The sequence below is a fragment of the Rhineura floridana genome, chromosome 7 (assembly GCF_030035675.1).
Source record: "Rhineura floridana isolate rRhiFlo1 chromosome 7, rRhiFlo1.hap2, whole genome shotgun sequence".
NCBI lineage: Eukaryota > Metazoa > Chordata > Lepidosauria > Squamata > Rhineuridae > Rhineura > Rhineura floridana.
In genome coordinates this window covers 150,221,889-150,249,578 of record NC_084486.1, presented here as the reverse complement: position 1 = coordinate 150,249,578, position 27,690 = coordinate 150,221,889, and the positions used below count along the sequence as shown (strand labels likewise).

General features: G+C 47.9%; 1 protein-coding gene across 6 annotated transcripts; it reads left to right on the top strand.

Moving 5' to 3' along the window:
• The first annotated feature begins 558 nt into the window (after window positions 1–558).
• Window positions 559–27,450, top strand: PCYT1A (phosphate cytidylyltransferase 1A, choline). 6 transcript variants are annotated; one of them, XM_061637599.1, is made up of 10 exons: window positions 559–1,239; window positions 1,335–1,489; window positions 13,584–13,736; window positions 15,148–15,247; window positions 16,808–16,924; window positions 18,051–18,202; window positions 19,058–19,136; window positions 21,530–21,672; window positions 23,208–23,396; window positions 25,726–27,450. In XM_061637599.1, the coding sequence occupies exons 3-10, from the start codon at window positions 13,620–13,622 to the stop codon at window positions 25,930–25,932; spliced, it is 1,104 nt and encodes a 367-aa protein (XP_061493583.1). In that variant the 5' UTR covers window positions 559–1,239; window positions 1,335–1,489; window positions 13,584–13,619; the 3' UTR covers window positions 25,933–27,450. The 6 variants fall into 6 exon arrangements, with proteins under 6 accessions (XP_061493583.1, XP_061493582.1, XP_061493580.1 ...); XM_061637597.1 differs by lacking the exons at window positions 559–1,239; window positions 1,335–1,489 and adding exons at window positions 2,212–2,301; window positions 4,785–4,901; XM_061637598.1 differs by having other exon boundaries at window positions 559–1,489.
• The last annotated feature ends 240 nt before the right edge of the window (window positions 27,451–27,690 follow it).

The window sequence follows — 27,690 nt, the reverse complement described above, 5'->3', positions numbered from 1 at the left end:
GTTCCTCACCCCTGTGCTAGGCAAATAGCATCACATTATTGTATGGCTCCGTAAGAGACATGCCACACAGCAGAATCGCGATATGACAAAATCAATGGTGCTAGCAAGATGTTTTAACAAACTGCTTTCCAAATATCCCAGTGCCTTCCAAATGAAACATTAACAAAAATGATTATCAATGAATGCACCCTCAGGTGCAGAGCATCTGCTTTGCATGCAGAAGATCCCAGGCGCAATTCTGGGTATCTCCATATCCGGCTGGGAATTCTCCCATCTGAAACTTCGGAGAGTTGCTGCCAGTCAATATACACAATCCTGAGCTAGATGAACTAGCAGTCTGACTTGGTATAAGGCAGCTTCTTATGTTCTTATGGTATAACATAGCAGCAGAATCTGCTGGTTGTTTCCTTTAAGTAACTGTATTGAAATAGATTGCCCTCACCAAAGGAGAGATATTTGCTAGCTACCATTTACTATTGAGGCCAGAAGGTTTCACTCTGTTTAGCTAACACCTGGAACTGAGATCTGGAGCTGTCTTCCTCTCTAGCTCTTTAAAAGGGCTCATTCGGCTGTTATCTCCTAGACTAGAGAGTGCTTCACTCTCTTCCCTTTCCACTAGTAGTGTATTGTTTTGATGTTATTTTATTATGTATGCTGTTATAAAGCCATTTTAACTTGTGCTTTTATATGGAGATATTAAGGATGGTGATCTGTTGCTGATCTATTTATATATTTGGTTGCTGTTTGTTGAGCATTCGGTCTGATTTGTTTGTGCAAAGTTTCTGACAACATCAGCTGTTTGAGCGTTCATTTTTTGATTTGTTTGTGGGTAGGCTATACAATTGTTAACCCACACTTTACAGTGCATTTTCCAGTCATAACTTTCCTTACAGTCCCTTTTGTGAGGAAGCAGATAATTGCACAACCTGAACTTGTATGTGATTGAATCCTACACTTGAAAAACTGACAGTCTGGAAGCACCCATAGGGTGTTTTTCTCGTGTTTTGTGAATTGCTTTGTGTGTGATGTTTACAGAAAAGTGGTAGTCAACATTTTTGTTTTATACAGCACTGTGCACATGGTGCTTTGCAGAGTAACAAACAAGGAGATGAAGTCTCTGTCCTGAGGAGCTTGAAGTCTAAAATTAAATACAGAGGAAAGCTGCAGAGGGAAAAGGGGAAGAGACAAGTGTTCCAGTTGAAGAATGTGTGTTGCAAGAAATGAGCATAGTTTAGCTAGGTGAGTTTTGATGAGCAATTTGAAGAAGAAGCATAGGGTGGTATTGTGGCCTACTTTACAGAGGTCTTCTATTTCAAGGTGTCCTCTGTTTAAAGGGCTATCTGGTCCAAGTCTAGTTTTAAGAAAAAGACTCCTAAGAAGAGAAAGCAGCAGGGGCCTTGAAGTTGCCCAGCTACAGAACACCAGAACAGCAGACTAGGCATGGGTGACCTGCTTCGTCTTGACCTGCTTCGTCTTGTTCCCAAATACGGTGAGGGATGTACAGTACTGTATTTCTCTTTGTGATTATCTCCACCCCCCATTTACATCAATGCATATAAAATTAGCATGTACAATTTTATGTAAATCTGCATCCTTTCTTGACCTTTTAATTTTGTTTGGTGATGCTTAAAAGGCCACCCTCGGCAGCAGCACGGTGCGATTCTGGGCATAAGGGGCAGCAAGGGAGAAAAGGCGGAGTTGTTCGAGGGCTGAGGAGGATGGAGCTGAAGGGGCGAAGTCAGCAGAGGGATGTGAAGACTTGCGCTGAAAGTGGAGATCAAAGGCGGGGGAGGGAATCCAAGGCAAATCTTCGGGCCTGCTGGACAAGTTTTTTTGCATCTACAAGAATCCCTTATATAATTGTAGGCGTACAAATACAAACGAGTGCAACGCCGCAGGAACAGGGGAGGGATACAGCAAAACGCAACGCGGTGAAACGTCTGCCATTTAATTTTGCGGGGCATGCCTGTTCGTTTGTACTGCCTTCAAGTCGATTCCGACTTATGTCGACCCCAAGAATAGGGTTTTCATGAGGCTGAGAAGCGGTGACTGGCCCAAGGTCACCCAGTGAGTAGCTTTGTGGGTTTTTCCTCCCCGGAACCTCGGCATCAGGAGCGCGATTTCCGGATGGGGCGCGAGAGAGAGCCGGACCGTTTCGGCTGGTCCGTTCCGGAAGGGTCCGACAGGGAGCGCTTCCTGTTCAGCCCAGCCCCGTTGGCACTGTGCGAGGGTGAGCCGGACGCACAGTCAGAGAGAGAGAGAGAGAGAGAGAACGCGGAGAGGAGGCGCAGAGCCGGCGGGGTAGGTCGAAGCCCGGCTGATGGTGTCCGGGGCGCGGCGATGGTTGGCCTAGGCTCTGCTCTGTGGCGAGAGTGCTGTGGCTTCAGTGCTTCACCTCTGGGGAAGGCAGGCGGGGAGAGGCGGCCCCACCCGAAGGCCCACAGGGAGCCCTGCAGTAACAAGAGACCCCCTCATCCCCACTCCGCAAAAAAACCCTACAGTCATTTTGTGGAAGCCCCACAACCCTCCACTTCTCCACTGAGGGCTTCTAAGCTCTGAATCCCCATTTCTGTGACACACACGCGCGTGCATCCCTACGCCCCAACCCCTCATCGTGGGGTTTGTTAAGGGTGGAGGTGGAGGGAAACTTTAAGAGAGCCATTAAAGATGTCTGAGAGAGCCTCCCACACCACCACGCCATTGTTCTCAGGAGGTCAAGTTTGAATGCACTGGTGGTGTGGGGGGGTGATGAGTTTTGGCAGGACTTAGGAGCCCTCCGGCCCGTAGGGAGTACTCAGTGATGGAGGCTAGACCTGGGGCGTTGTGTGCCTCTGGGTACGAGAAAACAGGAACTGGTAAATAGGAGCTGTTGATGAGTGTGAGATTTCCCACCACTGCCGGTTTTAAGGGGTTTGTTTATGTATGTATTATGCTGCCTTAGGGGTCTTAGATCCTCCCAAAGAGGCTTACAGTAGAGCTGACTTCCTCCCAACCTGGTGCCTTCCGGGTCTTTTGGAGTGCAGCTCCCATCAGGCCAGCTAGCAGGGCTGCAATAGAATTTTGTCGGATTGGTGGGGGGGGGAGTTATAATCAGCACTGGCAGGGCTTGGGACAATGTTATGACAATGGACACTTGGGGTGGGTGTTGTTGAGGAGATGGTATTTTGCAGTTTGGTGGGGGCAAGGAGAGTTATGGGAAGAGTGACCATAGAAACTAGTGCCTGAGTATGAACAGGAGCAGGAGGATCTGCGGGTTGGTCTTGCCTTAAGAAAATCTTTTTGCACACAAAGATTTAGCATGCGACTTGGGCAGGAAGGTTGCAAGACATATTGATAGAATGGAAAGGAATAGCCATCATGCTTGCTCAGCTTGGAGGAAGGCTGGGAGAAAACGCATTGGAAACGCAGAAGAAGATAGTGGAAGTGATGATAGTGTTCATGGGGAGATCCAGCCCCCTAGGAATGGAAAGAGATGTGTGAGCAACGAATTCACCTCTGCGTTGTGAATGGTTGTAGATTTAGTAGCTAATAGTGTGACAAAATCACATTAAGGGGTTTGAGGGAAACAGTTACTTGGGATAAGATGTAGGAAGGGCTGGTTGAAGGAAGGCCTTGTTATAAGGTGGCCGCAATTTGGGACAAGTGCTGTTGGAGACACCATCTGGACTGGGTGAGATGTCCCTTAGGTGGGGTAGCTGCGAGGAGGAAACAGTCCCAAAGAATTCCATGTTTACATCCCTATCACTCCACCACCACAGTATTCCCAGGTTTCTTGTTCATAGTCCATTTTGCTGTTTTGTGTGTGACTGTGTTAAGTGTTTCATCATTGTTATCTCCAGAAATACTTTGTGTTTTCTATGTAATGGCCTCAAATTAATTTTGAGTTAGATCCCATAACGCTTGTGGATGTCTTGCAGTTCCGTAAACATTGGCTCTGTGATGGTTGAACCTGTCTTGGGTAGCAAAAAAAGAATGACAAAGGATTCCGTGACACCTTAAAATATATTGTGGCATTAGCATTTGGGGATCAGAGGCACCTTCACCAGTTGGGCAAAGTCATAATATCGCAGGGTAGGTGAATATACTTGTGAACTGAGAGAGAGTTAAAGGCTGAAGCCAAAAGGCCAGGAAATTGCAAGGTGAAATGGCTGGTGTGTCCCATTTCTATGCAAAGCCTATGGGGTAGATGATTAGATATCACACATTGCATGCATGCAGCAACTGTTTATAAACTGAAGTATAATATGTGAACAAATGTGGATTGCAACACTGGAGGCCACTTCCCCTTGCACACCAAAGCCTTTTCTAGTCCCTGGGGACACTGATACTAAGTTTACCTTCTTTATTTTGTAGTACCCACAATCTGTCCCTTCCAGCATTTTGTTTTCAAGATATAGCTATAGAATAATTCCCTCAGTCCTCGCCTGCCAATTTGCATTGCATACTTTCCCTTTGATCATTCTCATCACCTCCCACTATAATAAATAAAGCATTAGCCCACGCCTTTGCATTGCATCATAGCACAATTGCAGAGGTAGTTTTCCATGGACGCAAGTTCCCGGCTCCCTTTGGCCCCATGAACCCTTTCTGAAATGGATTGGGGGAGGAAGGCATGGAAAGATGCAAGCAGTCCAGCAAGGGAAGGAAGGAGCCCACTGCTATCTCTCCGTCTCTTTTCCCTGCATCTGGGCTGTTCTGCAGAGGGAAGTGTCACCAGAGGAGCAGCGACTGGACTGAATGACAATCACTTTGGGTCTGGGGGACTTGAACCTTTCTATTTACAGAGGTTAAGATGCTGGACTACGACCTGGGAGACCAAGGTTCGAATCCCCATGCAGCCATGAAGTTCACTGGGTGACCTTGGGCCAGTCACTGCCTCTCGGCCTCAGAGGAAGGCAATGGTAAATCACCTCTGAATACCGCTTACCATGAAAACCCTATTCGTAGGGTCACCATAAGTTGGGATTGACTTGAAGGCAGTCCGTTTCATCAGCAGAATCAGAAGGCACTGCCTTATACTGAGTCAAACCCGTTGGTCCACCTAGCTCAGTTTTGTCTCCACCCGTGGTTCCCTAATGTTTTTCCCCCACGGACCGCCTGAAAATTGTTGAGGATCTTGGTGGAGCACTGAATGATTTTTCTGCCTTTTTTAGCAATTGTAATGCACTGTGCTAGATACTGCATGATTTTTAATTCTTTTATGTCTTGTATTGTGGTTCAATATGCATTCCACGGAATTGCCATTATAATACAGTATAACATAAGAAATGAAATAAGCAGTAAAAATACAATGAAAAATCAGAATGAATATTTAATGTGGACATGCCACAGACCACACTGAATGAAGCTCACAGACCACAGTGTGGGAACCCCTGGTCTACGCGGACTGGCAGCAGCACTCCAGGATTTCAGATACGGTTCACCCCCAGCTCTGCCGGGAGCTGCTGGGGATTGAACCAAACCAGGGACCTTCTGCATGCAACACAGAGCCACGACCCTTCCCTGAAACCTGTTCTGCAGCCCAAGCTCTTAGAAGTATAATGTCCCTGACAACACTGTTCTGGGTCAGAGCTGTAGGCATACGAGGGGAATCCTGCCAATGCTTTAAGGAAACAAAGTCATATATTCCTATAGATGAGTGGTGCACTTGAAATTTGCAACTTTGGTGTTTGCGTGGGGGCAACTGCAACTTCCTCCAGATGAGTAGCACATACTAAGTGTACGTTTTGTTGACTTTCTCTAGATGAATGAAACAGAAAGGTGGTGGAACTGACAGGGCTGTGGAGTCGGAGTCGGGAGCAATTTTGGGTGGAGTCGGAGTCGGTAGAAATGTTCCGACTCCGACTTCAAAATAAATTTTGATTGACAATTTTTTAAAAATATAAATGCAAAATGTCAAAGAAGCTTCCCATGAAATCAGCTGTATTTGAGCATTTCATCATAACTCAAGATGGAAAACATTTTGTGTGTCAGTGTATGACACAGGACCCAGATGAAGACAAATGCTGTGATGCCAAGATCAGCGCATACTCAGGCAGTGATAAAAATGCTCCTATGAGAGCTTCCAATTTAAAAAGAAATTTACAGTGCTTTCCAGGGCTGTGGAGTCAGAAGCAATTTTGGGTGGACTCAGAGTCGGAGTCAGACAGTAGAAAAATAGAGGAGTTGGAGTCGAAGGTTTGGCGTACCGACTCCACAGCCCTGGGAACTAATTTCAAATGCAAATATATGCCCAAACTTCAGAAGATATGATTGCTGCAGAACATAGGTAGGTTTACATTATCATTTACAGCTGCAGGGAGATTGTTTTTGGAGCTGAGTGGCCTAAATAAATGAGCATTCTCTTTTAGCCCTCAAAACTAAACAGCAAATCTCAGTCTTCCAAAATAGTGTGCCTGCAGTTGCTGAATGCCCCAATTGTTTTTATTTGTGGCTTGGATATTGTGCTGCAAACCACTGAATATAGCCAGGCCTGGATAAATGCCAAGGAAGTATAAGGGTGTGGCGCTTGTGATGGTCAGAAGGGCTGACATTTCACTAACTGCCTGATCCAAATGCCTGTTTGCTTAGTCTTAACTGTACTGAAATCTTTCCTGGTGTCGCAGAGGGAGGATTTGGTTTGCTTTGCTTATGATTTTTGTGTTCTATTTAGCAGGATGGCAACGAACCTTAGAAACCAGTTCTAAGAACCTTGCCAATTAACACTACCATAAGGTGGATGTGAACAAAATAGGTTCTCCCCCTCCATCCGTGAAGGAGAACCTGTGGCCCTGCAGATGCAGTTGGACTCCAGTTCTCTTCAGACTAGCCCAGCATGAAAACTGGGAGTTGTAATACAGCAACATCTGGAGGCTCGCAGGTCCCCTTCCCTGGCCTACATATAGGCTAGAAATATATTCTTAGCTACATCTCCAAGATTTTTTTAAGAGCCAGAGAAGTACATGTAAGTGTCTGATCTAGCTCAAAGTTTAAAGAAGTCCTGCTGGACTTTACAACACTGTTAACTAATGTGGAGCTCATCCAGAATTAGTGCACTGTCTTGGGACTCTCCTAATCATGAAGTTGCACAGATGCCAGCTAAACTCTGACCCTTGCTGCCGTTCCCCATCACCTATTCCTATCCCTTGTACTTGCTGCGGTCTGGTTTGCACTTGGCAAAAAAAGGGCTGTGGTTTAGGAGCAAAATAGAAACATAAGAGGAGCCCTGCTCGACCCAACCAAAGCTGCAACTAGTCCAGTATCCGGTTCTTACATTGGCCAGCCAGACGTCTGTGGGAAGCCTGCAGGCAGGACATGAGTACAACAGCACTCTCCCCTCCTGCGGTTTCCAGCGACTGCTGTTCAGAGGCATATTGCCTTCCACAGTGGAGGGAGAACACAGCCATCATGGCTGGGGGCCACTGCTAGCCTTATCCTAGGAAAATAGAAAGCTGCCTTGTATCGAGCCAGACCACTGCTCTATTTAGCTCACTATTTTCTACACTGAGTGGCAATAGCTCTCCGGGGTTTCAGGCAGGGGACTGATGCCAGGCATTGAACCTGGGACCGACTGCGTGCGAGACAGATTCTCTACCCACCAAGCTACGTCCCTTCCCCAAATCCGTCTAATCTCCTTTTAAAGCCAACTTTGTGGCCATCACTAAATCACTATGGAGTGAATTCTAGACTGGAATCTCACACAATTATTTTATTTTAGAATAATTTCCCATATAACATCCCAACGTGTCTTAACAATAAAAAGATACATAAAAACAATTTCATGTCTAATATAGATAGAAATTGGGGTAAAAATATCCACTTAAAAGACTTATTGGAAAAGTCTTTTAAGTCAGTACGCGCCAAAAAGATAATAGAGACAGTGTGTGTCTGATATGTAAGACTTAGGAGAGTCTGGCGCCTTTGAGGAAGTCCAAACATTTGTTAAGAGCAGTGGGAAGCGCTGCCACTCAGCGAGAACTTGGCTTCAGGGCGGGGATGTATAAAAACATTGGTATTTGCCTGTGCTAGCCTAAAACATCCCCAGTTCTCAACATCCCACCGGCCTTTTCCTGGGTCAGTATTTCATGCATTGGAAATTTCCCAAGCAAACGGCTAGTGTAATGCAAGATTGAGGCGTGGGTTGGCTCAACAAAGGTGTGAGTCAGCAAAAGAGCCACTGCAAAATTAGCACCAAATCATAGCACGTGGTGTGGCATGTGGCTGAGCCAACAGAACTGAAATGCAGAGCTATCGTATCTCAGCACTGGAACAGGAAGTTTTGGGGAGCTCCCACGTTTGCAGGGTATGCAAGTTTGGGAGCTGACTCTCCTACACTTGCAATTAGCTCTTTGGATAAAGCTCACTTCTGCCCCTGAAACATCCCTCCAGGCTCCAGCTTGTTGGCATTTGTAGAAGGGCAGCTTTATCCTTCACCTCTGACAAGTAAGTAGCAAGATTTTCCCACCAGGCTCCTTCTGCTTCTCTTATCTGAACCAGATTCTTTTGAGCCCACTTTGCACTGAAAGTGGAGTCATTTCCTCATTCCACTGTTGTGTTGATACTTTGGCCAGAATGCTGGGTTATCAGGCATCATTAATAGTATGTGGTTTTTCTGGATTTCAACACGCAGTCTCTTACACTGATTAGCAAACTTTCACCCACTCTGGATTTCTCTTTTGAAACTGTCCTCGCCAACGTTCTTTAGCCGTAAAAGGAAAAGTTGCTTTTCATTCCAGAGCCGCATTCCTAAAAGATCAGCACTGGTTCTGCTTTCACAGTCGTTCTGGGCTGGAATAATTTTCTGCCTTTGTGGTTCGAGATCGTTGTTTCCCCGTTGCTTAAGGTGTGCAGAATTTTGTACCTTTTTCAGACACGTAAGTCTTTACCCCAGAAACATATTTGATAAAAAATGATCAAAATCTCATGGAACAAATTTATTCACCATTAACTCGTGTATTGTGGTGGAAGCTTCTGCGGGTCAGACCCACTTCATTAGAGAATATGAAGTGTTATTCTCAGTTGGCAGATGTACAGTATATACCTGCAGGGGTGGGAGGAAGGAAGTGGCTTTATATCAAGCAAGGGTGGGAAGCCTTTTCCAGCCTAAGGGCTGCATTCTCTTCTGTGCAACTTTCCAGGGGGGCACATGACACTGGTGGGCAGGGCCAGAGACAAAAATGGGCAGAGCAATAAATATGAATTTTACTTTTGTTTTGTTGTTGTTATGTGCCTTCAAGTCGATTACGACCCTATGAATCAACAATAGCATCCAGCATGAACCACCCTGTTCAGATCTTATAAGTTCAGGTCTGTGGCTTCCTCTATGGAATCAATCCATCTCTTGTTTGCCCTTCCTCTTTTTCTACTCCCTTCTGTTTTTCTCAGCATTATTATCTTTTCTAATGAATCATGTCTTCTCATGTGTCCATAGTATGGTAACCTCAGTTTCATCATTTTAGTTTCTAATGATAGTTCTGGTTTAATTTGTTCTAACACCCAATTATTTGTCTTTTTCGCAGTCCATAGTATCCGCAAAGCTCTCCTCCAACACCACATTTCAGATGAGTTGATTTTTCTCTTACCCACTTTTTTCACTGTCCAGTTTTCACATCCATACAGAGATCAGGAACACCATGGTCTAAATGGTCCTGACTTTAGTGTTAAGAACATAAGAAGAGCCTGCTGGATCAGGCCAGTGGCCCATCTAGTCCAGCATCCTGTTCTCACAGTGGCCAACCAGGTGCCTGGGGGAAGCCCACATGCAGGACCCGAGTGCAAGAACACTCTCCCCTCCTGAGGCTTCTGGCAACTGGTTTTCAGAAGCATGCTGCCTCTGACTAGGGTGGCAGAGCACAGCCATCATGGCTAGTAGCTATTGATAGCCCTGTCCTCCATGAATTTGTCTAATCTTCTTTTAAAGCCGTCCGAGCTGGTGGCCATTACTGCATCTTGTGGGAGCAAATTCCATAGTTTAACTATGCGCTGAGTAAAGAAGTACTTCCTTTTGTCTGTCCTGAATCTTCCAACATTTATCTTCTTTGAATGTCCACGAGTTCTAGTATTATGAGAGAGGGAGAAGAACTTTTCTCTATCCACTTTCTCAATGCCATGCATAATTTTATACACTTCTATCATGTCTCCTCTGACCTGCCTTTTCTCTAAACTAAAAAGCCCCAAATGCTGCAACCTTTCCTCGTAAGGGAGTCGCTCCATCCCCTTGATCATTCTGGTTGCCCTCCTCTGAACCTTTTCCAACTCTATAATATCCTTTTTGAGATGAGGCGACCAGAACTGTACACAGTCTTCCAAATGCGGCCGCACCATAGATTTATACAACGGCATTATGATATCGGCTGTTTTATTTTCAATACCTTTCCTAATTATCGCTAGCATGGAATTTGCCTTTTTCACAGCTGCCGCACACTGGGTCGACATTTTCATCGTGCTGTCCACTACAACCCCGAGGTCTCTCTCCTGGTCGGTCACCGCCAGTTCAGACCCCATGCGCGTATATGTGAAATTCAGATTTTTTGCTCCAATATGCATAATTTTACACTTGTTTATATTGAATTGCATTTGCCATTTTTCCGCCCATTCACTCCGTTTGGAGAGGTCTTTTTGGAGCTCTTCGCAATCCCTTTTTGTTTTAACAACCCTGAACAATTTAGTGTCGTCAGCAAACTTGGCCACGTCACTGCTCACTCCTAATTCTAGGTCGTTAATGAACAATGTTCGTTAATGTTCAGTAGGGTATTTCTGTACATGCTCATACATCCCTCTATATCCTCCCTCCAGGCAGGCAGGAGGCATTTTCAGAGTCCAGGGACACATTCCACTCAGGCAAGGAAACTGAAGAAGGGCCAGTTAGGAGGAGTGTGGCCTGGGAAGACTGTGTGTGGTCTGGGACGAGTTTTGGGGGCCAGAATGAAGAGAACAGGGAATTCTGCCCCTGTTTGCTGTAACGGAAATCTCCAGTTCCAGAATTGGAATTTGCTCCCAGACTCAAGGTTCCCACCCCTGTCTTATAGAGTGAGGCCAGAATGCAAAGGGTACGCGTGCCACGCTATTTTGTAAAACACAGATGGAAATGAGATCCAGTAAAAAAGAGCAAAGGGTCCAATTAGAGTGGATGTGACCTGCTCTCACATTGTTAACGTATTGGCAAAACAAGATAAGTGGTGCCTATAAACATTCTAAAGAGGGCTTGGCCAAGGCAGAGCAAAGTGGGGGAAAGCCTCACCAGAAGGAAGAGAATCGGACATCGTCCAGATCACGGATGCCCTGTATTCTCGCATGGAAACTTGCAAGCAGTCATGAGTGCTACTTATGGGAGAGACCCTTTCTAGGGAATATATAAAGACATTTTCTCCATAGGTTAAACAACAAAAAGAAAGTATGCAAAATATTTGCAGTTCAAAGCCTTGTAAGGGTGAAACAACTGTCTAAATAAATCTTCAGCTATCAGTCGGCATGCATTAGTGTTCAGATTTGAACCATTGTTTAGGAAATATTTGAAGATGTATCAGTGGGAAACTTGATTTAAATCAGTTATTGACATTGGCCTCTCTTTTTTCATTCCTGACTTAAATGGTCAATTTTAGAGGTCACCCATCTTGGGCTACTGTTGGAAACAGGGTGCTGGACTAGATGGATGCTCAGTCTGGGCCTGTGAGGATCCACACAATGTTCTTGTGCCCTTTCTCCTTATGACTGAGGTGGGGAGGGTGGCACTGCCCCTTTTTGCAGCTGGGAGGGTTAGCAACTTGTTTTTTTAACTAAAGCTGAACTATGATTCTCAGGATATCGAGTGCCTTGGCTGATATTGGCCTGGTTCACACATAACGCTAAGCCATTGTTTATTAAGCAACAGTTTATTAAAGCTTGGCTTAGTGTTAAGTGTGGACCCTTCCCAGCAGCTTAACTGTGGTTTCTTTACTGCCAACAAACCACGATCTGAAGCTATGATTTGTTCTTGGTTTACAAACCTTGATTTGTTTAAACTATGGCCAAACTTTGGAGAAACCATTGTTTGTTTGATCATCTCATTGTAAATAAACACATGACTTAGGGCTATGTGTGAACCAGGCTATTGTACATCATACATATTCAGGAATGCTGGATTCACCCACCCCCAGGCAATATAGCTATGGGGCTGCTAACCCTTCCTTTGCAGTTGCATCAAAACCTGTTTCTAGTTGCACCTCTCCCACAGGCTTGTCAAAATATGTTGCAGAGGTGGAACATTTACACAGAATGAGGAATTTTTTATGTGGGACAGGGAGGTTTCTGCCAGCAAAATCCAGGAGGAGGAAGAGACCTGTCCTTTCTTTTTGAAAGTGCTGTCAGGAGATGCTCTGAACCTAAGCCTTTCCGTTAGGGCCATGAAGGCCTTCCATCTAGCATCACACACACAGGAAGCTGCCTCAGAGAAAAGAGAGGAGCCCGCTTGGTACCTATGGACTCAATAGAGAGTGTCAGCCAATGATTTGGAAGTATTTTGAAAGCAATTGGAGGGGGGTGTTTAGATTAGAAGAAAGGCAACTAAGAAGGGACCACGTGAAGGCCCTTAGAAAATCCTGCAACAGTAAAGAAAGTTATAAATGTTTTGTGTGTGCTGGGCCTTTTAGACAAGGAAACTCCTCATCTCAACTATTAGGCTGAGTTCAGTGTGCTGATTTTGGTGTATAAAGCCTTATACAGCTTGGGACCGGGATACCTGAAAAATTGCCTCACTCCTTATACCCAGCCGATCACTGTGCTCTGCAGATGAGGTCCTCCTGCAGATACCATCTTATTAGGAGGTCCACTCCACACAACATAGGAAGCGGACCTTTAGTGCTGTGGCACCAACACTTTGGAATTCCCTCCCCTTAAATATTAGATAGGCACCATCTCTGTTATCTGTTCGGCACCTATTGAAGACCCTCTTTCAACAAGCCTTTTAAGTAGAGACCTTAATCCCACTCTGCATCTGTATTGTAATGGTTTTGAAGAAGTTTTTAAAGATGTTTTGTTTTTAAGATTTTTTTTAAATGCTTTTAGTGTTTTGTTGTTTGCCACCCTGGGGGAGGAAGGGTAGGATATAAATGTAATAATCATCACAAGGCCTCTGATTAGACCTCTATGCAAGGCAGATGGCAAATCATCTGTGTGCTTCCATGTGCGCCTTCTTGTTCCCAATGAAATTCCATTTCCCTGCCAATCGCAGCAATGCTGCTTTGGAAAGCTTCACACTTCACTCCACTTGGGACAAGCCCTCGTAATCTTTAGCCTGTTGCTTTTACCAAGTGCTAAAATAAGCACGCCAGCGGAGCTCCTGCGGTTCTAGCGTTCCTGCCAGGTCATGGGAGAAAGACCTTTCTGGCTGCCAGCTGGTTTTATTACCCTGTAGTCACTACAGCAGATAAGAGCCAGCTCAGCTTGAAAGGAGGACTCAAAACTTGCCCACCTTGACCCACTTCACTCGCAGGCATGGTGACTGTGGCCAGTCCAAACAAGCTGCTCCTGTGATCCTCGCCTTGGCCCACTATACACCGAGTCCTCTTCTGGCTGGCCTCTCAGCCCATGGGAGTGTTTTCTTTAAACTCCCTCCTTTGTTCCTGCAGGTGTTTCCAGCCGAGCTGCCGGACGCGATTCGCGGGATGGAACCCCAAGGCACAGGCAGGCTGAATTCCAGGAAAAGGAGGAAGGAAGGGCTGGGCCCCAATGGGGCCACCGAGGCAGATGGCATCCCCTCTAAAATGCCACGGAACTGCTTGGTAGGTTGAACGGCTGGTGGGAGTTTTTGATGAAGGTTCAACTTCCAGAAAAGGGGAAAGACGCTGCAGCATCTGTACAGCCGAAAGACGGTCTTGGCTAACTTATTGAGGATAGACTTTAAAGAGGGGGTTTTAAAAAGCAAAATCGGAGACGTGGGCATCCCTAGCAGCCAGTTTTGCTTTCTCCTCCTCTTAATGGGCCAGAGCTGTGTGTGTCTTGTGGATGCTAAAATTCCCTTAAGCAAAGCAGTCTTAAAGAGCTCCTTTCTTCTGTATAGAACTCCGAGTGATAGGTTTTCCCAGAGAGATCCTGTACCTGGCTTGAAGTCCATAATGCAGCCTTTGCCAACCTGGTGCTCTCCAGCTGTTCTGGGCTCTGACTCCCACCAGCCCCAGCTAGCTCGGTTGTGCTCCCATCAGCCTCAGCCGCAAGCTGATGGGAGTTGTAGTCCAAAGCATCTGGAAACCACTGGGTTGGCGAACACTGCCATAATGTGATCCCTTCCAAAGAAGAACCACATGTTCCTGCGGTCGTTCTCTCCTTGCTGTCATCTGAGATTCAGGTCTCCCAGAATCAAAACCGAGGCGCCCTCTCACCTTCCTTCCTTATATCGGATAACAGCGCTTTGCCCTTTCCAACTTTCTCTGTCTTGCTCACACACTGCCTTGCTCCAAACTGAAAAGGCAGCAGGGAGGGAAGGAACTTGAGTCTCTCCAAGTGGAGTTTCCCAACGCTGCAGTCAGTATTTTTCTTAACAAGTGGGTCCTGCAACAAAATGTTGCAGTGCATCCTCTGTCGCTAACGGGAGTGTTGCTGTTTCAGAGTGCCAGCCTGCCTGCCAGCCGTCTCCTCCTCTGGGATGCAGTCCCTGTGAGGGAGGCTGTGAGGGGCAGATGTCTTTTCTGCTGCCCAAGAGCCGTGAGGACATAAGGAGCAGGACCTGAGTGCAGTGGCGCTCTCCACGTCGGCTTCCAGCAACCAGTGTTCAGAAACATACTGCCTCTGACAGTGGATGTAGAACATGGCCAACATAGCTAGTAGCCATTGATAACCTTCTCCGTGAATGTGTGTTGTCCCCCTTTAAAGCCACCTAAGTTGGGGGCCTTGCTCGTGGGAGTGAGTCCCATAGTTTAACTATGTGCTGTGTTAAAGAAGTCCTTCCTTTTCTCTGTCCCGAATGACCCAACATTCTACCTTCGTTGGATGAAGTGGAGGTGGTGTGGATTGAAAGCAACTGCTCTTGTACTGATTTATGGCCCCTTCAGACATATTCTTCATACAGTCTTTCTGTAGCATTGAACCAGGTGGTGCATTGTTCTGTTTTTGGGCTTTGATTCAGTGCTGAATGACGATAACTTTTCCCGCTCTGCTTCGAGCTAACCGACTTCCTTGCTGACTTTTTAAATTTAGGGCCTCAGGGAACCAGCTCCATTTTCTGATGAGCTTGAAGTGGACTACAGCAAGCCATACATCCGAGTCACATTTGACGAAGCTTTGAGGGGGACTCCATGTAAGTAGTTCTCAAAGACCCAGTTTGGAGTCAAGTGGGGCCTCCTTATGTTTTGCAGCCACTCCCAAGATAGGTTAGGCAGATGGGAGGTCACTCACCCATCGCCCACCCTCCCTGCCCCCCAATCCGGGTGGGTGCCCATAGAGTGAGCCAAACGCTGGCATTGCACTCCCACAGACCTCTAGTTTCTGTGTAATATCAAGCACGCTCTGCCCTCAAAGAGCTGCTTTTAATTTTTCAAAATGCCTTTCCCGCTTCTCTCTCTCCCGAATCTGGTGCTTCCTTGAAAAAGCCAGCTCTGCTACTTTTCTCTTTCTCCCTCCGCCCCCGATTACTTGTCAGCAAAGATTTGCCCTTCTCATCCCTGGTCAGAGTTCGGACAGGCAAAGGGAGGATTTGCCTGAGCTGAGCTTCCTTCTGCTGACAGAGTGTAAAGTGCAGAGCCTCACCTTGGCTTCACCCAGCCCCACGTTCACCATGCAAATACGAAATCCCCGTAATCTCTCTGTTAATAGCAGTGAAGTCATTGGAGTTGAGGCTCAGCTTGGCACTGCAGCCTCCCAGATAAATATTCGCTTTGTGGTGGGTGGTGCCTGGCTTCTGTGTAGCGGAGGCCAAGGAAAAGGTGGGTGGGAGGGGAACAGGACACCAGAAGCAAGAAGAGGTTCCCCAATTGCTCAGACCAGCAAGCAAGCAAGCGTTCAGAAGGGCGAAAGAGCATGGCCTGACTTGCCCTGGCCAGGTGGTGAAAGGTGGCTTCTTTGGCTTGTTTCCCTCCAGTTCCTTTCTTTAGCCAGCTCACAACCATCTGCAGACTCCAAACCTGACACATGCCCCTGATTTAGCTTTAAATCGGGGTGGCAGGCAATGTATGGCTTTTGACCATTTGCATTCAGTCACCCTGAGTGTCTGCAAGCCACGTGGCACCTTTGCACAGCCCACATGAATATCTCCGCTGCCCACGTTGCAGCTATGACACGCATGGTGGAATTTACATGGGGGGAGCTGGTGGGCATTCTACTGGTTCCCAAAATCCCTGTGCCATGTTGGATCTGGTTTTTTTCCAGGCGTGCTTCATACACTGCAGTTTTCCTACATGGAAAGCATTTCTTTGTAGAAAGACAGGACCAGGGGAGGCATAATCTGTGCTGGGAAGTCATTACGTGATTATTAACTGTTTCTTATTTCATATTATTACTGCACCAAAGAACACAGAAACATGAGAGTCTTCTTGCTCCCTTTCCCTGCTCATTTGAGGATAGTCACTTCAGGAAAGGATCTGGGTCTTGTGGTGCGTTGGTTGTTTTAGGATTTTCCTGCAACCAAGTTCCATCTCATACCTCCTACTGTGATGTGAGAGTCACTCCCATGTGGCCTCAAACTGTACCTGTAACGTCTGCAAGCAGGAATTCTGAGGGCCTGAGCAAAAGAAGCCCTGTTTCGAGCCACTGTGGAGTAGGAGGCAGAATCTTGGATTTGGGCTAGGAAGAGGCCCTCGTGGATGGCTGTAAAGCGGCTCACTCACCAGCTTGCTTTGGTTTTCCTTGTTCCTCTTCTCAGTGGACAGACCAGTCAGGGTTTACGCTGATGGAATATTTGACCTCTTCCACTCTGGACATGCCCGGGCCTTGATGCAGGCAAAAAGCCTCTTCCCAAACACGTATCTGATTGTTGGAGGTAAGGTAAATGTTTTGGGAGCGGGGGAAGAATTTGCCCTGCTGGGGGAACCTGGCATGATGTGGAGGAAGTGGATGAGGAGAGATTTTTCTCCCTCTCTCAGAATGCCGGTGCTTGGTTAGATGCACCCAGTGAACTGGATTTGCCGTTAGATCCAGAAAAGGCAAAAGAAAGAAAGTACTTTTCCTGTGGAGGAAAAGCATAAAGAGTTGGCCTTTAGCAGAAGGCTTTTCTAAAAAGTATGTCCCCAGCCAATGCTCAGTTGAAATGGACTGAACCCACAGCTTGATCTGAAGCATCTGTGCAGGAAAATGAGCAGGTAAGTACGTACCCTGTTGCAACGTTAAGGCAGTTCAGGCTTCATTGGACAAGGAGGGGAAACATTCCCTTCAAAAGCATGAGAAAGACAAAAATGGGCCTTGTGTGCGTTGGCCAGATTGGCCTGCCTTTCTTTGTTCCATCTGCCCAGACGGGAGGCCATTGTCTGTCTTGAGTTCGTCTGAGTTTTTTAGCTTTATGTTCCGTTGTGTGGTCCTCTATTCCTCTGTACAGTTTCTGTATGTGTGTCTATGCAGTTCTTGAGATAGTTGTCCCAAAAGTGCCATTCGGTGTATATAACGGCTTGCAGAGATTTTAAAAAAGCAAAACTCAGACCTTCTGCCCCAAGAAGGTTACAATCCCAACTTCTTTGGAAGGGGGGAGACAAGGGTAACAAGGGGTTGATCTGAGCATGTGCAGTTTGTTCCAGTTGGAGATGTAGACTAAAGGGTTAAGCCAAGGCCATAGGAACATGGGAAGGTGCCTTATACTGAGTCAGACCAGTGGCCTGTCTAGCTCAGTATTGTCTACCCTGACTGGCAGCGGCTGTCTAGGATTGCAGATGGGACTCTTTTCTTAAACCTACCTAGAGATGCTCTGTCACCGAGCCACCACCCTTCCCGCTCTAGAACAGGATCAGAATCGGGTCCTCCCAGAAGAGGTGGGTTTTGAAGGAAGATGGCACGGTGACGCCACCATGTAGGTGCTCTAAGTCGGAGCTCCAGGGAGGAAGGGCCCATGTGAGAATGGCAGGCGTGAGGCCTTTGCTCTGCCTGAGTTCTCACCCCTGTTTTTTCCGTGTCTGCAGTCTGCAGCGACGAATTGACGCACAACTTCAAGGGTTTCACGGTGATGAATGAAGCCGAGCGCTACGATGCTGTGCAGCACTGCCGCTACGTGGATGAGGTGGTGAGGAATGCCCCGTGGACCCTCACGCCAGAGTTTTTGGCTGAGCACAGGGTACAGAAGGCACTTCTGCAATATGTTGCTTTGGGGGGGGGGCGGTGCTGGATCTCTTATTGCTCTTCTGATGCTTTGGGACTCTAAAATCCAGGGTGAAAAGCAAGTCAAATCCCCATTTTTTTTCCTTGCAGTGCCCTGTCATGGCCGTAGAGCAGCCATGAGGAACCATTTTGACTCCATGGGCTGGATCCTTACCAGGATTGGATTTGCAAATCAGATTGAACTGGTGGGCAGGGTCATCCGCCTGTCATTGCCTGACTTCGCAATGGCATCAGGTGAGGTGCTTTGAAATCCCCAAGTCAGGACTTCAAAGCACCTCACACGCATCAAGGCATTGCTAAAACAAAGGAAAAACCCTTTGTTTTAGCAGCAGTTGTGATCAGGAAGGGGTTTCAATTGAGTCCTGCTGAGCTGAGCAGGATTTTAACCCCGTGCTCATCAGCTGATGGGTGTGGATTAAATCTTGCGGGGAACTGGTGCACACAGAATTGAACCATCACCTCTGCCCATCAGCTAATGTCACCCACCCATTGGAGTGATGTCAGCTAATCGACCGCAGAGTTTTGAAAAATGACCTCGCAGAGCAAATTGAAACCCTTGGTGTGCCAGGATTGACCTGGGGACTGGAAATTCCCCACCCCACCCTAAACAATCTGGCCAATAAGCAATGGGCTGAGAGATCCCCCCCCCAGGCCATGCCCTGCTGCTGCTGTCACAATGTCCTCTTACGCTGGCCCGCTTTGGCCTCTGTTCGGCCTGCGGCAGGTCCTGCTGCCATCTCATCCCTTCCACTCAAGCCTTCCCTGTCATCACCCGCGTTTTTGCTAACGGCGCTTGTTGCCCAACCTGCAGATCGACTTTGTTGCCCACGACGACATCCCGTATTCCTCTGCCGGCAGCGACGATGTCTATCAACACATAAAAGATGCAGGTGAGTTTGTGGCTGTGGCCGAAGCAGCCAACCCCACCCCCGACCCCTTCAGGGACCTTACAGCAGGGTTAGGGCTGACTCCTGTTTGGCCGGTGCTGTGCCAGGCCCCCGAATTTCTCTGGGCACTTCTAGAGCCCTGTCTTCTTCTGAAGCTGATCTCTTCGTTAGGCCAAAAATCATGCCCCCTCTTTGGAACTTGATCCATGCTCTCCAGCATAGCTTTTTCTCCCCAATTAGGGGTGTTTAATTCAGCACGCCTCTCTCCCCCTTTCCTTATATCTTTCCTTTTCTCAGTGTGTCAGTTTATGTAGAATGAGCCCCGCAGGCAGCTCTCTCTCCTTTTATCCTGGGTTGGGCAAGGTCCGTCGCTCAGTGGCAGATCCTCTGCCTTTCACACGGAAGCTTCCAGGCAGGGCTGGGAGGGAATCCTGTCTGAAATCCTGGAGAACCACTGCTCGTCAGTGTAGACGATACAGTAGGGCCCTGCTTTTCGGCGTTCCGCTAATACAGCGGCTTTCAATTAGAGTAACGCCCCACTCATACGGCGCTATTCAGGCGCCATTTTATTGATGGAGTTCCGCTTTTCGGCAGGTTTCGCTTTTAGGCGGGGGTCTGGAACATAACCCACCATATGAGTGGGGCCCTACTGTATTCAGCTAGCTAGACCAATGGTCCGACTTGGTAATAGGCAGCTTCCTACGTTCTTTGGATATTGGGCCGTAGAGCTCCTTGCTTTTTTAGACACTTACAAAAATTACAATATTTGATATTTTTCATCCCTGTTACTCTAGCACTGTGAACCTGAGCAGAGACCTGCCAGGCATAGGGAGGCAGCGAGGAGGGAGTTCCACTGATCCACCTGCCATGAAGAGTCGTCTTGGTGGGTTGTTTTGGACCAGTGTTCAATTTCTGATACTCTCCTCACCTGGCCAGGGTGGAATTGCTGAAGCTATTTTTTAGGAAGAGAGAGAGAGAGGACCATGCTAGTCTTTTTTTTTTATGGCATTTATATCCTCCCCTTTCCCCCAAAGGAGCTCAGAGTGGTGTACATGGTTCTTCTGCCTCTCCCCATGTTATCCTCACAACACCCTGGGTTAAGGTCGCCCAGCGAGCTTTGTGGCTGAGTGAGGATTCGAACCCTGGTCTCCTCCTGGTCCAACACTCGTAACCACTACACCACGCTGCCTTTCGTTCTTAATGTCTCTGCTCTTTTAATGTTTACAGAGCTTGCTCTGCACTCCTGTCTCTGTGCTCCCTCCCAAGGGAGACCCTGCCTGAACACTTGTAGAAAGGCAGAAGAATTTTCATTTAAATAGGCATTTTTGGTGATTTAATATGAGTACATATTACTCATATTAAGAGAAGCATTCTGCAGCTTCTAGGTCAGTTTGGAGAGCTACCTTAGGTTGCTCTCTTGAAGGAAAGGCTAGCTGTAAATATTCGAAATCAGCATTTCAAAAGCACAGGAATTTTAGGTCTGGTTCTCACGTAACACTAAGGCAAATTTGTGGCTTAGCACCAGGGTAGCCAGTGTGGTGCCCTCTAGATGTTGATGGACTACAGCTCCTGTCATCCCTGACCATCAACCATGCTGGCTGGGGCTGATGGGAGCTGGAGTCCAGCAATATCTGGAGGGCACCAGGTTGGCTACCCTTGGCTTACCGTGGACAAGCAAGCATGCTCGTAAGCAGGCTGAAAACACGGCAGCTTCACTCCTCTGCCACTACTGCTGTGCTACCTGAAAATAAGCCATGGTTTGGCTTAGTGTTATGTACGAACCCTGACTCATGGTTTGTCTCCCCCAAACAGAACATGACTATTAAGCCAAGAACAAACTTTGGCTACAGCTTGTGATTTGTTTAGAGCAAGACAAACCACAAGTCCCGATTTGGACATAACGCTTACCCAAACCATAGGTTGGCTCCAGCTAGCACGTCAGCCAGCACATGCGAATGAGGCCTGTATCTTTGCTGCCTCTCTTGTTTTTTTAAACTGCTCAGGGCAGGTTACAGTAGAAACATACCTTGCAACAACCCTGTGAACATGGGAGACAGCAGCTGGTTTCCTACCTGCCCAGGGACTACACCTGAGCAGGGAGTTTGCAAGCTGGATCTCCCGAGTTGAGTCAGGCTAGACCTGCTGGAGTGCAGCGGACCGAGGTGTGGTGGGGGAATAGAGCAGGGGCTCAGGTGGGTAGGCTCAAGTTTTGCATTTCAGTGCATGGCGTGAGCCTGTCTTCTCCTTCTGTTTCTCCCTCTGTCTTTTCACCTAATGCCTGTTGCAAGCCTTCAGGGAGGGAACGGTACCTATGCATATAATGTAATGCTCTCAGCCGTGCAGAGCCTTCTCAAGTAGAACTGAATGCCTGTCCAACATTTCTCGGGTCACTGCAGGAATGTTTGCGCCGACCCAGAGGACCGAAGGGATTTCCACGTCGGACATCATCACCCGCATTGTCCGGGACTATGACGTCTATGCACGGCGGAACCTGCAAAGGGGCTACACTGCTAAAGAGCTCAATGTCAGCTTCATCAACGTGAGTCTGGGGGCTTAGGAGGACCCCCTTGCTTTCTGTGTGGTGCAGAGACTTTTGCATGCTGAAGGCCCCAGGTTCAACCCCCATTAAAAGGATCAGGTGGCAAGTAGTGGAGAAGGCCTCTCTATGCCTGGGACCCTGGAGAGCTGCTGCTGCTGCCAGTCAGAGCAAGCAGGCCTGGGCAAGGTATATAAATGGTCTGACCTGGCTTAAAGCAACGTCGTGGATTCACGTGGGGCTGGGTTCTCTGGCAGAGTCCAGTATATGGTAGGCTCCTTCATGAGGCCACCTTGCCTTCAGCAGATACAGTAGCTGTTTAGGCTGCAAGCCTAACCATGTCTACTCAGAAGTAAATCTATTGAATTCAACGGGGCTAAGTTCGGATTGCAGTGTGTTTATTATTATTGAGTTTATATACTGAGCCATAGATTCTCTGCCCCAAAGGAATCTGGATCCTGCTCCCAAATTCTATGATTTCAGTATGTTGGGCAGATTCAACTCATGGGTGCTAATTTTCCTTTATTGAGTCCACTTCAGCTAGCCGTAGGAAATGAGAGCTGCCTAGAGCCCCAAAGCTCCATCCCGTGACCATTGGAAGCTTCGTGTCCCCTGGCCTGGCCTGAGAGGCTTCCCCAGCACCTGCCTGCATGACATCAGCAATAAGGGTCCAGGGTTCAAGTGCTGCACAAGGGCCACAGGGCACTCCACGAGGTCCAACCTGGAGGGAAGCGGGCAAAGGAGGTGGGGGTGACTTGGCTGAAACCCGGAGGGCACAGCCGCTCGGCCAAGGAGGTGGGAGGCTGCCAGGTCTTTTGATCAGCTAACTTGGGCAAGGGAGGGGCAAGGCACTGTGGGCCCAAAGCCAGGGGAGGGGGTTCTAGCCTGCCCAGCAATGGAGGCCTCCTGGCAAGTGAGGCCCTCCCCCTGGATTCAGGAAGGGCGAAATGGAGAAAAAAGTGGGCGCAGCTGGCAGGGCCTACCTATAAGAGGCAGGAGGGAGGGTGTATGGCTCCACCTTTGGCACCAGCCTGTGGAAGAGGAGGAGGCCGGCTGCTTTTCAAGCCCGGCCCAGTCCTGGTGGCAGACGAGGAGAAGGGTCTCGCCAGCTGGGTGAGGCACTTCTTTCAGAATCAGAAAGAGCAAAGCAAACAGTGAGGTTCCGCAGATACAGGATTTGACACATTCACACTGTGATCACAGCTCCTAAGAGTCTTTGAAGGCAGCGAGCTGCATCTGTTCGAGTAGCAGAAGCGAGCAGGGACAACGGGAAGAGATTTCGGAAGTTAGAAACGGTTCCGTGCCCCCCAAGTGCTGCTCTCTTGAGCACCACCACCTGGTCAGCCCACTTTTTCCAGATCCCAGTATTTTGCCACTAAAGAAATGCATTTCTGCATCTGTTCCTGTGACAGAGCTAAGCGTTTCGCTTGTGCAGAGTTTGGGCCTTCTGCGTGGCAAAAGTATCTGCTCTCCAAAGGCTGTTACGTTCTGGGGGATGCCAGCGTCTTAACCCAGCTGGTGCCTGACTTTTTTTGCAGGAGAAGAAATACCATTTGCAGGAGCGCGTGGACAAGGTGAAGAAGAGGGTGAAGGACGTGGAAGAGAAGTCCAAGGAGTTTGTGCAGAAAGTGGAGGAAAAGAGCATTGACCTCATTCAGAAATGGGAAGAGAAATCCCGCGAGTTCATTGGCAACTTCTTGGAGATGTTTGGCCCCGAAGGAGCTCTGGTGAGGAGGCCGCTGCGTCGGATGCCTTCCACTCATCTGTCTAGCCGTGTGTGTGCACAGGGTTTCCCTTTGACTCTAAGCCTAACTGTACTCTGCACATGTGCGCGCGCATGCACTCTGGGTCAAATGCATTCACGCTTTCCAAAAAGTGCATGTCTTAATGTCGCTTTAGGCCTGTAAAGCACTGCTTGGCGTGCATAAGAGCCCAGTTTTAGTCCTAGGTATTTCAGGTTAGAATAAGATTGGGGAATCTTCTCAGTCCATGAGCCACATTCCCTCGTGGACAGCCTTCTGGGGGCCTCATGCCAGGGGTGGGTGGAGCCAGAAGCAAAAGTGGGTGGAGCAACAGATGTGACTCCTTTTTTTGCACAGTAGAAGCCGGCAGTTTCTAGATATGCCTGCACGCTATGCGCATCTCTCTGTCTTCTGCCCAGGCAACCTACAGGCTTTCGCACGGTTCAAAAACACATTCCAGCCAGGCACAAGCACTGCAGGAGGGCCCAACTTAGGGTCCTTGAGGGGTGTAGCCTAGGAAGAGTGCCAAGGGCCAGCTAAGTTGTTTTTTAAGTGTTTTTAAATTTGTATATTTGTTTTTAATGTTTTAATTGTTGTAAACCGCCCAGAGAGCTTCAGCTATGGGGCGGTATACAAATGTTGTAGTAGTAGTAGTAGTAGTAGTAGTAGTAGTAGTAATAATAATAGTAATAGTAATAATAATAATAGTAATAATAATAATAATAATAGTAATAATAATAATAATAGTAATAATAATAATAGTAATAATAATAATAATAGTAATAGTAATAATAATAATAGTAATAATAATAATAATAGTAATAATTAGGGCTGCCTTCATCCTCTGGGCCTGTGGTTCCCCGCCCCGGGTTGGAAGGATTTTGGATAGCTGATCTGGGAAAGGCCTTTCTCTGCCTGAGACCTGAGTCAGCTGCTTCTGGTCAGAGTAGATAGTGCTGGATGGATCCAAGTGACGTGACTTGGTTAAAGGCGGCCTTGTCGTATGCACTAATAGCAAACCCAGCTGGTGGCTGCCAACAGGATTGTAGGCAAACAAAGCAAGGCCACTGAGCAGCAGGAGGTGGATAAAGTTTGCAGAAATGCACAAAAGCAAGAGCTGTTGTGGCGTAGCAGTGAGAGTCTTGGGTTATGACCTCGGAGGCCGGGGTTCAAATCCCCATGCAGCCATGAAGCTCACTGGAGTGACCTTGGGCCAGTCGCCGCCTCTCACCCTAACCTACCTCACAAGGTTGTTGTGAGGGTGAAATAGAGAGGGGGAAACCATGTACAGAACTTTGAGCTCTTTGGAGGAAAGGTAGGATATAAATGTGATCAATAGAGGGAAGGAAAAGCCCTAAGGGGCAGAAACCACAAACAGCCCAGTGAGAACTGAGCATGCTCAGTGGCTTACAGAATGCTGAGTTGGGCCAGTATGGTGGGCAGGAGTGGAAAACCAGCAGGGCAATAGAATGGAGTGTCCTGGAAAAGGGCATTTATTCATTTATATTTATTTATTACATTTGTATACCACCCCACAGCTGAAGCTCTTTGGGCGGTTTACAGCAATTAAAACATTACAAACAAATATACAAATTTAAAAACACATTTTTTAAAAACAATATAAAAACACATGCTAAAATGCCTAGGAGAAGAGGAAAGTCTTAACCTGGTGCCGAAAAGATAACAGCGTTGGCGCCAGGTGCACCTCGTCAGGGAGATCATTCCATAATTTGGGGGCCACCACTAAGAAGGCCCTCTCCCCTGTTGCCATCCCCTGAGCTTCTGTTGGAGTAGGCACCCGGAGGAGGGCCTTGGATGTTGAGCGTAGTGTACGGGTGGGTTCGTGTCGGGAGAGGCTTTCCATCATGGCTGCCTGGAACCTCGAACAGGAACACTGTGCACGCCAGTGTCTTCTTGCAGATACCCCCTTGTATGTCCATACATATAATAAGCCAGGGAGGTAGGCAAGACTGAGAGAAAGTGACTCCCCCCCCCTCTACAAGGCCCACCCAGTGAGCTTTGCAGCTGAGCCAGGAGTTGACCCTGCCTGTCCCACGGCCAGGCCCAACATCCTGGCCTAGCCGGTGCACCACACTGGTGTTCCTGATGCCTGCGATTATTCATAGAAGCCAAATCCAGCGTAAGATCCGGCATTGCATTCTTACTATAAAGAATTCTGAGTGTTTGGGGTTTTGTTTTGTTTTTTAAAGTAACTTTTTTATCCTTTAATTCATAAAGCTAAAGATAGCAAGAAATGGTTTGGAGCTTTTAGCCGATTTCTTCATGGGTTTCTCTCCTCCCCTTCTCTCTGCAGAAGCACATGCTGAAAGAGGGGAAGGGGCGTATGCTGCAGGCCATCAGCCCCAAGCAGAGCCCGAGCAGCAGCCCCACACACGACCGCTCCCCCTCCCCTTCCTTCCGCTGGCCCTTCACCGCCAGGACGCCTCCCTCGTCCCCGGCCAACCTCTCCAGGAACAAGTCAGCAGTCACCTATGACATCAGTGAGGACGAGGAGGACTAGCGGCCTGCCCCGGGCACAGGCAGGAATCTTGCAGGCACTTCATTGACGAGTCGCACCTCCAGGCACAAAGAGGACCTCCGGGGAGCGAGCACCAAGAGGGCTGGAATCTGTCTCAGTAGCCGCTCCGCTGGCACCTTCCTCCCCAGCTGAGGACGATTGCCTTGGGGAGTGCGGCACGTTGTTACTTTCTCCAACAAGCCCCTTCCCACTTCCACTTTTATTGGTTTTTTGCTGTCGGTTTCTTGGGGAAGGAGGGGGAGAAAAGGTGGCTCTTATTTTAAAGCAAGTGTCTTCTTTTAAACTTAGCACCCTAGTTGGTGGGGAATTGTGGGGCCGGCAGAGCGGAGAGACTGACCTCTGGACAAGCATCTTTGGCTGCCTGTCCCTTTGACCCACCTGGCACCCTTGCAGGCTGTTTCCAGTTCAAGGCTGTTGAGCCTCTCTGAAGTTGAGGCAATAGAGGAAGCAGTTATGGCAAGCAAGCTATAAAGAGGGAGGAAGGGAGGGAGAACTGTGGAGTTACAAAATGCTGTTTGGGATGCCAGCACGGGTGGTCACCTTACAAGCCCTCCAATCCCCCAAGTTGCCAGTCCTCGAGGAAAAAAAGGAAGAGATGTGTAAAATCAGCATGTTTGCAGATTCCCACTGTAACCCCAAAGATACTGTTGGGTTTTCTCCTTGCCTGCCTTTTCCTGGTTTTGCCGCACACATACAAAAAAAAGAAACCTTCAGTTCACTTTACAAACTCATCCCACGTGGGCAAAGTTTGCTTAAAGCTTCTGCTTTAGGGCATAGCGAGCCTCGGGTGAAAGGCAAGTTGCTTGCTGCTGCATTGGATGGGAGTTTCTGGCTAGTGCTGTGGGTCTCTTGGGTGACAGACGCATTGCATTGCAAAGCCAGAATGGTGCTGAATTGGTTGTGCTTGTTCTGTAGTGTCCAGAGAACTGACCCTAATTCTCTCAGCCCCCTAAGTCTGGGACTTGCAAAAGCACAGAATCTTGAAAATTTGTTAAAATTTTACCCCTTTTGCTCATTGCGCTTTTAGCAAAGGTTTGTGGCCCCTTTCCTGGTTGCCAGGTGTTTGGTCTTTGTTGCCATGACCCTGGCCGGGGTGTATTCGTCCCCTTTCAAAACATTCCTGCCCCACAAACGCGGCCCTCTCCAGAGGGCATCACCTATCTCCGCCCATCTCTTTGTGTGTCTGTCTGCCTATAACAGTGCTGAGTGGCCAGGGCTTTGTCGCTTGCCCTTGTGACAAAGGGGGAAGCTGCCCCATTGTGAGTGTGTGCCGTGCTCTCAGGAAGACCAGCAGCAGGACAAATCCTGACCAGAGAGTGCAATGTATTCATTGTCCCACCTCCAAATCTGCTGGGTGTTCAGTGCAAGTCCTGGCAACTTTTAGCTGCACCCTGAATTAATCTCTGCTCTTTCATCCTGGTGACTTGTCAGCTCTCGGGGACTCTCTTTCCGTTGGCTTTTGATGTTGACTGTGTAATAAATGTTCAGATTTAACTGTCAGCTTTCTGTCAGTGAATGGATTTTTCCCTGGATTCAGGCAGTGTGAGAGGCCCAGCTGATAAGATCTATTTCAGTTATTCCATGAGTGTGTTCTGATGGATGTCCAGATTGTTTTGTGATTTAACCTTTTTCCTGGAAAGAGATCACCTCCTTGTAAGAAAACTAAGCATGTAAAGCCTCTGCAGCTGGGACATGGCGTTATTCCTCCCTTGAGAATCTGAGGCAGGCAGTCAGCCACTG

Coding starts and splice junctions, on each gene's coding strand:
- PCYT1A (XM_061637595.1), top strand. CDS start 2,128: ATGGGGCGCGAGAGAGAGCCGGACCGTTTCGGCTGGTCCGTTCCGGAA. Junction 16,925..18,050: donor CACGTATCTGATTGTTGGAG/GTAAGGTAAATG, acceptor CCGTGTCTGCAG/TCTGCAGCGACGAATTGACG. Junction 18,203..19,057: donor AGTTTTTGGCTGAGCACAGG/GTACAGAAGGCA, acceptor CCCAACCTGCAG/ATCGACTTTGTTGCCCACGA.